General features: G+C 42.8%; 1 protein-coding gene across 1 annotated transcript in view; it reads right to left on the reverse strand.

Annotated features, from left to right (window-relative positions):
• The window catches only part of LOC134621966 (NACHT, LRR and PYD domains-containing protein 12-like), a 136,380-nt gene that overhangs the window by 104,927 nt on the left and 19,167 nt on the right, over positions 1-12,286 (reverse strand). Inside the window, exons 6-7 of the mRNA XM_065470144.1 lie at positions 9,846-10,022; positions 6,262-6,435 (exon numbers count right to left, since the gene is read on the reverse strand). Of these exons, the coding sequence (XP_065326216.1) occupies positions 6,262-6,435; positions 9,846-10,022 (351 nt within the window). The remainder of the gene's footprint in view (positions 1-6,261; positions 6,436-9,845; positions 10,023-12,286) is intronic.

The raw sequence follows: 12,286 nt of genomic DNA on the forward strand, positions 1-12,286 counted from the left end.
GGAGCTTAGCTGTCTGTGACAAAAAAAAACAATATTACAAACGGGGATTACGAATAACCCAATCATTTATAATACAATAAGGTTCTGGGGGGAAATGCGTAAAAGGTTGGGTAGAGAAGATTGCACTTCATTCTTGACTCCTCTACTGAGAAACAAAGATTTTGTTCCAGGAATGTCTCGCAGTATGTTCGATAAGTGGCACAAAAAGGGATTAAGGGTAATTGGCGATTTGTATTAAAACAACACACTGATGAACTTTGAGCAATTGCAGTCAAATTTTAATATTCCTCGACACCACTTTTTTGGCTTTCTCCAGGTTCGTAACTTTGTTCATTCTAAAATTCCACAGTCTTCAGAAATAGTTATATATGATGATATTGAGACATTTCTTTTTAAACGAAAAGACAGAACTCATTTTATCTCAGCCTTTTATTCTCTCCTATATACTCTCAGTAGCAACACATTGAGCGCTATTCATAAATGGGAGAAAGATCTTAATAATCAATATACCAAAGAGGAGTGGAAAGGAGCCATTAACATGGGTAGTTCCACTGTTACTTGCAACCGCTTGCGAGAAACCCAATACAAAATCACACATCGCCTTTACATAGCTCCTAATGTCTTGCATAAGATTGCACATCATATTTCCCATTTATGTAGTAAATGTCAAAAAGAAACTGGTACTTTTGTTCATTACTTTTGGGAATGTAAATTAATCAAAAGATTTTGGAGCTTCATATCTCAAGAACTAAGTAATATTTTCAACAATCTGATTCAAAGAGACCCCGGGTATTTTCTTCCTTGCCTACCCTCTAAAGAAGTAACATTGAATCACTTGCAGCGCAAATTATGTGACAAACTATTGCTGGTAGCTAGGAAATGGATTCTCATTAATTGGGTTAAGGATAAACCTCCCTCTGTGACTTTGTGGTACAGAGAATTATTTAAAGTTATTCCTCACGAAAGAACTGCTGCTATTTTAGGAGGAAATAAGGGTCTCTTTCTCAATGTTTGGTCCCCTTTGCTTTCTTATTTGCCAAATGATTTGTCCCAACTGTTGAGGAGGGGGGGGGGGGGGGGGGGGGGGGGGTGCGATTAAGATGCTTTCAGTTAAATAGGAAGTAAGTGTAAAGGACAACAATTCACTCTTGGAGTTTATCTTTTTCTCTTTCTAAATCTGTGGGTAATTGAGTGAAAATATGTTTGTTTGGTTTGTTTTTTTGTTTTTTTCTTTCTCCTCCTTACCCCATATGTGTATTTGTACAGGTATATAATGACTTTAATATATTCTCTTTGGGTTTTTTCTTTCTTTTCTTTTCTTTCTTTTTTTCTTTTTTGTCTGCTTTGTTATGTTGTATGCTTTTCTTGATAATGAATAAAAACTGTTTAAAGCGGAGAATAGCCCATTCTTCCCAAATCATTGCACAAAACAGCTGCTCTAGTGAGCCATGGTTTGAGCCATGCCTCATCAGGAAGGAGGATCTGAGGGATGGTCTTTATGATAAATCGACAATTCTACACTATGAATTTTGAAACTTCAGCAAAAGAATACGTGAGAACATGCATGACCTGCCAAAAACACAATACCCAAGGTAACGTAAGACCAAAAAGAGGACATTTTCCTACACCACCTTACCCATTTCATACAATTCACATGGACTTCATTGAATTGAATGAGTGTCAGGGCTCAAAATATGCTCTAGTAATTATAGATGTTTTCTCAAAATGGCCAGAAATCTACCCAGTGAAAAAAGCAGACACAATCTCAGTTGCAAAGTGTCTATACAACCATTTCATTCCAACATATGGTATTCCTACTCTTATAAGATCAGATAATGGAACCCATTTTGTAAATGACGTGATCAGCAAAGTAGCTGAAGCACTAGGTTTCAGTTTAAAACACCATTGTGCCTACCATCCACAGAGTGCAGGATTAGTGGAAAAAACAAATGGCACTATAAAACAAAGGCTCAGGAAATCAATGGAAGAAACTGGCAGACCATGGCCAGAATGTGTAGGCCTAGTCAAAATGTGGATGAGAATAACACAAGGAAATAACAAACTGTCCCCATTTGAAATCATACATGGGCGACCTTTTCCACTAACAGTTACTAGCGAGCCACTAGATAAATCAATCCGTGAAACCACTCTGGCAGATTGGATGACTCAATTGTTGACAAATAGAGAAGTTGTTTTAAACAATCTGCCGCAAGACTCTTCTTCTATTTCTTGCAGGTTGAAGCCAGGTGATTGGATCCTTGTCCGAGTACTCCAAAGAAAAAATTGGAGCTCGCCACGGTGGAAGGGTCCATACCAAGTGCTTCTGACCACTCCAACTGCCTGCAAAATAGCGGAAAGACCTTCCTGGATACATCAAAGCCACTGCAAGAAAGTTGAGGTCCCAGAGGATTCCACTTCCTTCACAGAAATCAACTAGGAAAGTTTCACCCTCGCTTGGTTGCTTCAGTGGTGAGGGTGAAGTGCTGATTGAGCATACGATGCTCACCCTTACAGGCCCCCAGCTGATGCCGACAACAGCTGAACCACGAGGTAGACAGAGAAGATCGACGTGGCAAACCCATCTACCTTTTACACTCTTCACGTCAACCTTCTAGGAGGTTTACAACACAAGAAAATCACCATTGAAGTCGTTGCACTTGATAAAGGTACATGTGATCAAATCTTCTGCATCAATTTCAATGTGACAAACCGGAATACATCCATCCATTTCCCAGTGTTCTTGGACCAAACTTCAGGGAAGAACCACTCCATGTGCTATAAACAAAGCAAAGGCAACAGGCCGCTTGGAAACACCACAAACTGCAACCGGACCACTGGAGGGGGAGAAGGAGACTGGACCATCTAATGGCACATACTGGGTGCAAGGAATGGCCTGGCCATGTGGACAACGGGCATGTTTCATACTGCCCCCAGGCTGGACAGGAACATGTGCTGCCATTTTCCTGTCAGACCACACTTTCAGAATGACCGCAGTAAACACCACTTCTACAGTACGCCGGAAAAGAAGATCAACGCTCCCCAAAATTCAGCCACATAACCCGATATGGGGGAGCGATCTACCCAAGGAATTCAAATTATGGACTACCGGACAGAAAGTACTCCATTCATCGTTCCCCTGGGTGGGAACCGGAAAAAACATGCTTAGGATTGAAACTCTGGACTACCGTTTTGGACCTTTCCTCAACGCTTCGTGCAAAATCATCGAACAGCAGAACCAGGAAATCAACGCATTACGGATCGCAGTGATGCAACATTGAGTAGCTCTGGACATGATACTAGCAGAGAAAGGGGGACTTTGCGTCCTCTTCAACAACACCTGCTGCACTTACATACCAGACAATGTACACTCATCAAACATGACTGACGCCCTGAATGCCTTGAGAGAGATTCAGCAGGCCCAAAATCAGGCAGGAGGGAATGTCAATAGAAAATTGTACTTAGTAGTCAATATAAGTTTTTAATGATATAAGTTTACATGTGATAGAATACTGCATGATGACCTCTTTATGACTCAGACTGTTGTTTTAATTCACTGTTACCCATTATCAAGCTGGGAAGGAGCAGTACCTGCTAGTGGTAGATAAGAGCTTAACAAGCAGTTTCACTTCGTACCAGGTAGAGGAGTCTCTCCTGGCACACGCACACACACATATACACACATCCACATTCCAATGTAATAAATGAACGCACCTACTGTTGTATATAAATAAAGACCAGGGTAGTGGCAGAGTGCGAGTCCCTGAGCCCTCACTCTCGTTCAAGGCTGCATGTCAAGGCTGCTTCCGCTCATCTCATGGTACACAAGTGCACACAGACTCTTATCAGACCTAATAAGGATAGGATACTTTATCAGCATACAAATGATTAAATATTTCTAAAATATCTTTTCTTAAATTATTAATTCTGACAATTACATTTGAAAATGTTTTCCTCTCCCGCTTCGACCACCATCGTTATCAGAAATAAATATCCTCTATGACCCGCAATGAATCCTGGGATATAAGTAAGGATACATCGGACCCATCCTTACAATTTGGGTAAAAGTAGGACGCATTTGTCACCACACTTTGAGTATTCTTTGAATTCGGACAGCCTTCGTTGCGTCGCTGTGATGTCATTGCATCCAAATATCATCATCATCATCATAGTTTATTTATATAGCACTTTAAAAACACACAAGGCTGACCAAAGTGCTGAACAATAGAAACATAATAGATACCATATGAATAATAAATACGATAAAATAATAAACATAGCAAAAACAATAAAATATAGGTAAATACAAGTCAGTTAACCACTGAGTCAAAATCCAGTGAAAAAAAATGTGTTTTCAATCTGGATTTAAAAACCAGCACTGATGTTGATTGCCTAATGTGAAGAGGAAGATTATTCCAAAGCTTTGGAGCCACGATAGAGAACGCTCGGCCTCCTCTCAGTTTCAGCCATGATTTGGGAGCCAATTGGAAGCCAGTGCAGGGAGGCCAGAACCAGAGTAATGTGCTCAAATTTCCTTTTACCAGATAAGAACTGTGCCACAGCATTCTGTACTAGTTGCAGGCGTGTCAGAGTGCCCATTCAAATCCCTATTAAAAGGGAGTTGCAATAATCCAAGAGTGAGGTTATAAAAGCATGGATAACAGTCTCCAAGTCTCGCATTTTAAGCGAATTCGGACACAGCTAGAGTCTTTATCTGATCACTGAGCTCATTCTGACTTATTTTACTTTTCAGGACATTCCTGATGTGTCCTAATGTCACGCTAGGAAGTGACCTATACCCTGCTCGTAAAAATAGAAGCTCTTTTTAATCAGAGTGCAGCATCAAGTCTGTAAAACTTTTCCATTGATCAGTATTGGACTATTGATCAGTTCAGTAAATCAGTGGATTGAGGATGGCGCTGGAGGAAAGGTCACGGGGTCATTTAAAGGTCAAAGGTGAGTGTCATGTGTTCAAAGCTGCATCACTGCCCAGTTTAACAGCAAAGATTAAAAATGAGTCAATAGTATCAGTCACAGACAAGAAGTTTGTGTTGTGTCTTTTCTCACAGCGTTTCTTCGTCTCATCTCACCTCATCTGATCTATGTTTCCAGGTGTGCCTGAGGCTTCTTTAAAAGTGGGAAAAGTGAGCTCTAATGGGAAAACTGCTGTGCTGGGTGACTAATGTGAGGTGGAGGGCAGAAGCTGGAGGTCTGGGTCGGATCCACATGAGAGAAAAGCAGGAAAAGATTCAGTCCAAGTCATTCCTTTGATTCCAATCAGCACACTTATTGATCATTAGAATCCACTTTAAACATTAAGCACTGATTCATCCACTGAGGATGCACACATACATGAAAACATAATATTTATCTTATAAAAACATGCTGTTTATTATTCAAAGGTGTTTGAAAGCCTTTCCATGAGAGTTTAATCCAGGAGGGTCTGAAGCCAGAGTCAGACAGAGACTGTGCAGAGACTGTAGAAGGACAGAGCAGCAGCAGAGCAGTCCAGATACACTGATTATCCTCTGTCAGATCCAGAGGGACACACAGGGATGATGCTGGACTCTACATTGTGTCTGACAGTGAAGCTGTTCTCAGAGCAGTTCACTCTGCAGCACTGAGAGTCATCTGCAGTTCTTCTCATTCCTCTGTCAGTCACAAAAGCTGCTGCTGCTGTTCAACCTGCAGAGAGAAGAAGGAAGAGCAGAGGAGATAAACGAGTGTTTCCAGAGACTCTTCATCAGCTGTCAGTCAGTGATGCAGCACATCCAGTATAAAGAGCAGCAGGGACTTCAGTGCTGGGACTGTACTAGGACTCATTGTTGCTTCACTTTTTCTAATCTTTGGATTTTTATTGAAATTGATGAAAAAGTTTTTCCCTCCTAGTTTGAGTTTGGACTTTCATTCATTAGAAGAACCTTGGTGTGTCCACTCTGAGCTCTGTAGGAACCCCAACAACAAGCGACAACAATCGAGATGGACGGTTCCAGCTGTTAACTGGAGGAATTCCATCCAAACATCTGCTCTCACTAAATTCTTCCTCACCTACAGACTGTGTTCTTCACTGCTTTAAACTTGGAAATGAATGCAATCATTGGTCTGTGTGCTGCTTTGTTCAGAGAGCTGATTGGCTGTTCTCCTCTCACAGCTTCACTGAGAAGCTGCAGCTTTACAGGAAACACTGGATCTTTGTTTCATACTGACTGTGTTTAGTACAATACTGATGACAGCACCATCCACTCACTCCATCACTCTACTTACCTCAGAGTCTTCAGTGTGCAGTCTGAACTCTGCTTAAGCTCAGACAGCTGCTTCACATCTGGATCCTCCAGGTTGTTTCTTTTCAGGTCCAGCTCTCTCAGATGGGAGGGGTTGGACTTCAGAGTTGCTGCCAGAAAATCACAGCTGATCTTTGACAAACCACAGCCCCCCAATCTGTATAAAGAATGAAAGATGTAAGTTTATTAGACAAAGTGTGTGCTTGAAATCATTCAGTGTTTCATCATCTGTTCAGAGCTGAAGAAGGATCAGAATGTAGAAGTTTAGAAAATGGAAACTCCAAACAGCTGAAGCCAACAGGAAGCAGCTTCAAACAGGAAACTGTGCAGAGTTTCAGACTATATGCCCGATGCCAACAGTTGGATTTTGGAGATTTGAATCTCTGTTCTGTGACTAAGTCCTTGAATCATTTCTTCCAGTTTGTCCAACAAGACAGACTAAGTATTGGACATGTTTTGTGGCTCCATTAGAGGACCACAACTCTTGCCCTATGACAGCTAGAGCACAGGCTCCAGCCCTGTGAGCCTAAGCTGAATAACCAGTTAGCAAAAATTATTCATAGATGGCCTGAAATTCCCCAGTTATCAGTTTGGTAGATAGCTATGACATGCTAATCCCATCCAGCAGCTGTATTCTACCTGTAAGATGATCCCTGCTGAGCCAAAGCACTTTTTAATATACAAACTACAACCTTTTTTTTTTTTTTTTTGTCTGTCCCATTTGGTTCTTTAGCCGAAAGAATTGTTGTCTGAAGACCAACAAGGATACCAAATGGATTTATTCTGCCAAATGGATCATCATGGCATTGCCGTATTGGTCCATTTGATCAAACTTTGTTGTTATTATTTATTTTATTTTCAGTTGTTACAGATGGGACAGACATGACTGGGGGATAGGAAAGGGAGAAAGAAAGAGAGGAAGGAGAAGAAAAACAGAAGGGAAAAGGGACAGTGAGAAAGGGCACTTACAAAGACAAAGAGAAAGAAAAAAAATCTCCTGGATCACCTGTTGAGAGAAAAAGAAGAGAAGACAAGCAAAAAAAACAAAACAAACAAACAAAAACAAAGCAACATACTAAACACAACACCATCACGTTAATCTAACTAAGTGTGAACGGCAGTAAATACTAAATATTGAAAGTTGTTGTGCAGCACGCAGGACAGACAGCGCACAATGTGCTTTGAAGTAGCAGCTAAAAAAGGTGTAGTTTATGTCTACGAACAGTGAACACCCGTGTGCACACCTGTGTGGATCAACGCGCTTGTATACAAAAGGTTTCCCCATGTAACGGTCTGCTAGAGGGTGTGGAGGCCCATAGCCCCGTCCCCCAGGGCATGAAGAAGCCATGGAGGAGATCCAGGCTCCAGACATCCAGAGGCCCCAGAGTGCGAGAGCCCAAGGAGTACCACCGGAGGGGCATCCATGCCACCTTCCTGGGAAGGGCTGAGGAGATCCCCAGACGAGGGGGTCACCCAGTAGCCACGGAGCAGAAGCCAGAGGGGGCTGCACTGGCGTGCCCGCAGGCTCTGCCGGCAGCCAGCTGTGCCAGAGTCAACCGAGTTGCAGGCCCCGAGGCCGGAGGCCCGAGGGCCCCCTTTGCCCCGGAAGAGGCCTGACCGAGCGACAGGCACCAGGCCCCGCCAAGTAGCCACCGGGAGTGAGCTGGTGCATACCTGAGCGCCCAGCCCCGGACACCAAGAACCACCAATGCACTAACCCCTGAGGGCATCAGTTACCGGCAGGGAGTGTGGTGAGGGGAGATAGGCCTCCACACCTGGAGGGCCTGGGAGTACCCAGGGAGGTGGAGTCTAAGACCCGACCTGACATATAGACACAGACAAACAGGCACACACAGACATAAACATGCTTTCCCACCCTCATGCACACATATACAAACACTCAGCACTCACCCAACGTAGGGACAGACATACATAGACATGTACACACAATCATACTCCCCAAACATACTCTATGCCCCGGGTCCAGGTACCCTCGCCCCCAGAGGGGGAAACGGCATCCAGACCCAAGAGATGTGACCCTTTCCCCCGGGGTGGAGGCAAGCAGACCGCCCCAGGCTCCGCAGCAGCAGGGAGGCCAATCGGACAGCCAACACCTCCTCCCAGCCCCCCGCCCGATGGCTAGTAGAGAATGGGGGTGTGTGAAGACCCCATACCTCCCTCCTCCCGCTCATGTGTAGTGTTGCTGCGTGTTGTTCTAAAGTGCATTTAAAACAAGGGAGGGCATGGTGCTGCTGCCAGAGAGCAGCAGATGTTAGCACGGCCCCTCCCGAGAACCCTCAATGTCTACATGGATTTAAAATTGAGAGGTGGGCACCGGCGCCAGAGGTAGGGTTGAATACACAGACCGTCCTCTGGACGCCGTTAACGTGGTCACCCTCAAGGCCCTATATATATATATATATATGTGTGTGTGTGTTATGAGAGTGTGAATAATGTGGATGTCTAAGTTGTGAAATAAAATTGAGGCACAGGTGGCCAGAAGGGGACAGAGGGGGGGGGGATGCCTCCCCTGCACCCTGGTGACACACCCGCACCCCAAGGCCCTACTTGTGTGGGTGGGTGTGGTGGAGCGGGAAGAGGGAGGCAACCGGGGATGGGGAGGAAAAGAAGGGAGGGGCAAGATGCCCCTCCTTAGGGCCAGCTCCCCCACTGACCCCAGTAGGCACCCCCGTCCTCTAGTACCCACCAAGGCAAGGGAGCCCAGGCCCATCCAGACCGGGGTCTATGGCAGCAGCACCGCTAAGCCCCACAGGACCTGAGGAAGCCCACCCCACCGCAGAGGAAACTATACCCACCCCAACATTCAATCATCTCCAGACTACACAAGACAACAGACACCCAGGTTAGGTTTATTCTCCACCTCTCCTGTGTCTCTCCCCCACCTGCAGAGTGGACTTCTGCAAGGAAACTACAACCTTTAATAGAAACCTATTGGTCAGCATCTTATTAGCCTGCTGTTACCTTCATTACACAGAAAACTGATAAAAACTAACAGAGTTCATGAAGAATAAAGAGAAATGTGATGATTTAAAGCCTTTGAAGTGCTTCAGATGATCTCTGTCCACTCATTCATTCATGTAAGCTTCTAATGCAGCTTTGATCTTCACAGTCTGCTTTATGAAACTCATTCTAACCCTGAATGTCAGAGTGTTCCTCCTTCTCTTTCCCATCATTCATGCTGGCAGTGGAGGAGATTTGGATTTTGGACTGTGTTTTGGATGATGTGTGTATGTTTGTGTTGGACTGCTATCTGTAAGGCCATTTTGCTTTGGATTTCAGTGTCAGACAGACTTTAAGGTGGAATGAAGAGTTGGAGAGTTTCACAGTTAATTATCCAGTGGAGGATTTTTCTTCTTCTTTTAAGGTTTGAAATGTGAACATTGTTCTGCTACAGTCAATGGACTAAACCAGAGAAGAAGAAAACAGACTTTACCATGAAGATCCTGAGTGTGGATCAGTATAATATCAGCCTTATGTCTGCAGTTTAGTGTCAGTACAACTTTCACATCATATTCATCTCAGCACGAGTAAAACATGGTGACTGACCTCAGAGTTTCAAGTTTACATCCTGGACTCGCCAGAAAACCACACAGATGCTTCACTCCTGGATCCTGCAGCTTGTTGTTGGAGCTCAGGTCCAGCTCTCTCAGATGGGAGGGGTTGTACTTCAGCGTTGCTGCCAGATAATCACAGCTGATCTCTGACAAACCACACTCCCTGAAACTGTATAAAGAATGAAATGTGTAAGTTTATTAGACAAAGTGTGTGCTTGAAATCATTCAGTGTTTCATAATCTGTTCAGAGCTGAAGAAGGTTCAGAATGTAGAAGTTTAGAAAATGGAAACTCCAAACAGCTGAAGTCAACAGAAACAAACACAACAAGAGAAAAAACAGATTTTTTTTGTTTTGAGAAACATTGGCAACATGACAGCTGAGTGTCAGCTTCTTATTATTAATCTGCATCATTCTGCATCAGGTTGTTTTCATGCCGGAAAATGTCACTATAACATTTAGTAGTTTTGAAAACTACTCGAATAACAAGTAGTTCTGAGGAAACTTCAGCTTTTTTCAGCCTGTAGTGATTTTCCACTTTAATTTTGAGTGTGACTCAAAATCCAGACCTACATGGGTTGCTACATTTGATAGTTTTTTATGGGATTTTGTTGTCAGCACATTCAACTATGTAAAGAACAAAGTATTTAATAAGAATAGTTCATTCATTCAGATCTGTGATGTCTTACTTTTGTTCTGTTTATTTTTTTTTGAACATTTAGAAACTAAAGAAAGTTTCTTTTTTTTTTTATTCATATTTTCGATGGACAGAAACATTAACAAATATAAAACAGGAATAATCATACTGTCAGTTCTCTGTCCGTTTCTTAACAAAAACCAACAAATAAGGACTAACAATAACTAAAGACAAACAAACAAACAAACAAAAAGACAAAAACAAAACAAAAAACAAAAACAAAACAACAACAAAAAGAAAACAAAACACCAGGAGAGACAAAAAGATAAACCGCCTCCTGAAAAACATCAACAAAAACAAAAGCAATGGGGGCTAAACACCCGGGTGCCTAAAAATATAACATAACCTTGACCACTGATAACATTAGACAATTTCTTCCCTCTGACTTTCAAAGTAAAAGAACAACCACAAAAACACCAACGACACATGAACCCCCCCCCCCCCAAAAGAACACTTATCACAATATCTAAGAGACATTGTCGATGTACAACAAAAAAGGACCCCAGACCTGCTCAAAAATATCTTCTCTCCCCTTAATTCTGTACATAACCCGTTCATATAATGCCATCTTAGACATTTGTTCAGTCCATTCCCTGAGAGAACAGGGGGTGGATGACTTCCAGTGCCTCAGTATTATCCTGCATCCTGTTATGAAAGCCAAACGCATCCACAGTCTCTGTTTTTTTGAAAGGATACTATTGTCAGGTAACAGGCCCAGGACACACACAGCTGGAGATTTAGAAAGATTAAGTTTAAAAATATCATTCACCAAGTTAATGATCCCGTCCCACAAATAATCATTTTTCCGACATGTGTACAACATATGAACTAGAGTCCCGGCTTCCTCCTGACATCTCCAACAGATGTCATTATCCACAAGCTTCAGCCTGGCTAATTTACTGGGAGTCCAGTAATTTCTGTGAAGCAACTTGTACTGGATAAGTTGAGACTGTGTTTCAGGTGAGCAAACATACCATGATGAAACCAGCTGCTTCCAAGTGTCCTCTAAAATCTGGATACCCAGATCCTTCTCCCAACACTGCCCCAATCCCCCCAAATTGGGAGAGTGCGCCTCTCTGAAAATCCCATAAAATTTGGATGCCCTGATTCTATTAATGCCAGGAGCTGCAAACATCTCCTGAATACTAGATGGCGGGTCTGGGTTATTATTCAAAATGGTTTTAATACAGTGTCTTATTTGAAAAAAAACTCCAAATTTCCCTTGGATCCAGATTAAATTCTCGTCTGATTTCTGCAAACGATTTCATACCAGTCTGCCCAAATAAATCCCCCACCTGATTGATACCTGTCCTAGGCCAAGCCTCCCACCAGACTGGTTTCTTACCAATTAATATTTTCTTATTATACCAGATAGAGGCTCTAGAGGTTAGATAAGGGCTAACGTTGATATATTGGTGAACTCTACACCAGGTCTCTTGCATGAAAGCCAATACAGGATCTTTAAACGGTACTGGTCTTCCCTTCTGAGTGAGGAAGGCCTCTAAAGACGAAGGAGCCACAAGACTTTCCTCAATCGCAACCCATAAAGGCTTCTCTGTAAGGGAATGATGTATCTTAACTAACTGAGAGAGGGAGAAAGCTTAGTGATACCAAACCATCTTGGACAATGCCAACCCGCCATTATCTTTTGCAGCATATAATTTGGACCGATTAAAAGATGGCTTTTTGCCTGCCCACACAAAACCCTCCACACATGTATTATAAAGCTTTAACAAAT

This window comes from Pelmatolapia mariae, linkage group LG3_W, assembly GCF_036321145.2.
Source record: "Pelmatolapia mariae isolate MD_Pm_ZW linkage group LG3_W, Pm_UMD_F_2, whole genome shotgun sequence".
In the NCBI taxonomy this organism is placed as follows: Eukaryota; Metazoa; Chordata; class Actinopteri; order Cichliformes; family Cichlidae; genus Pelmatolapia; species Pelmatolapia mariae.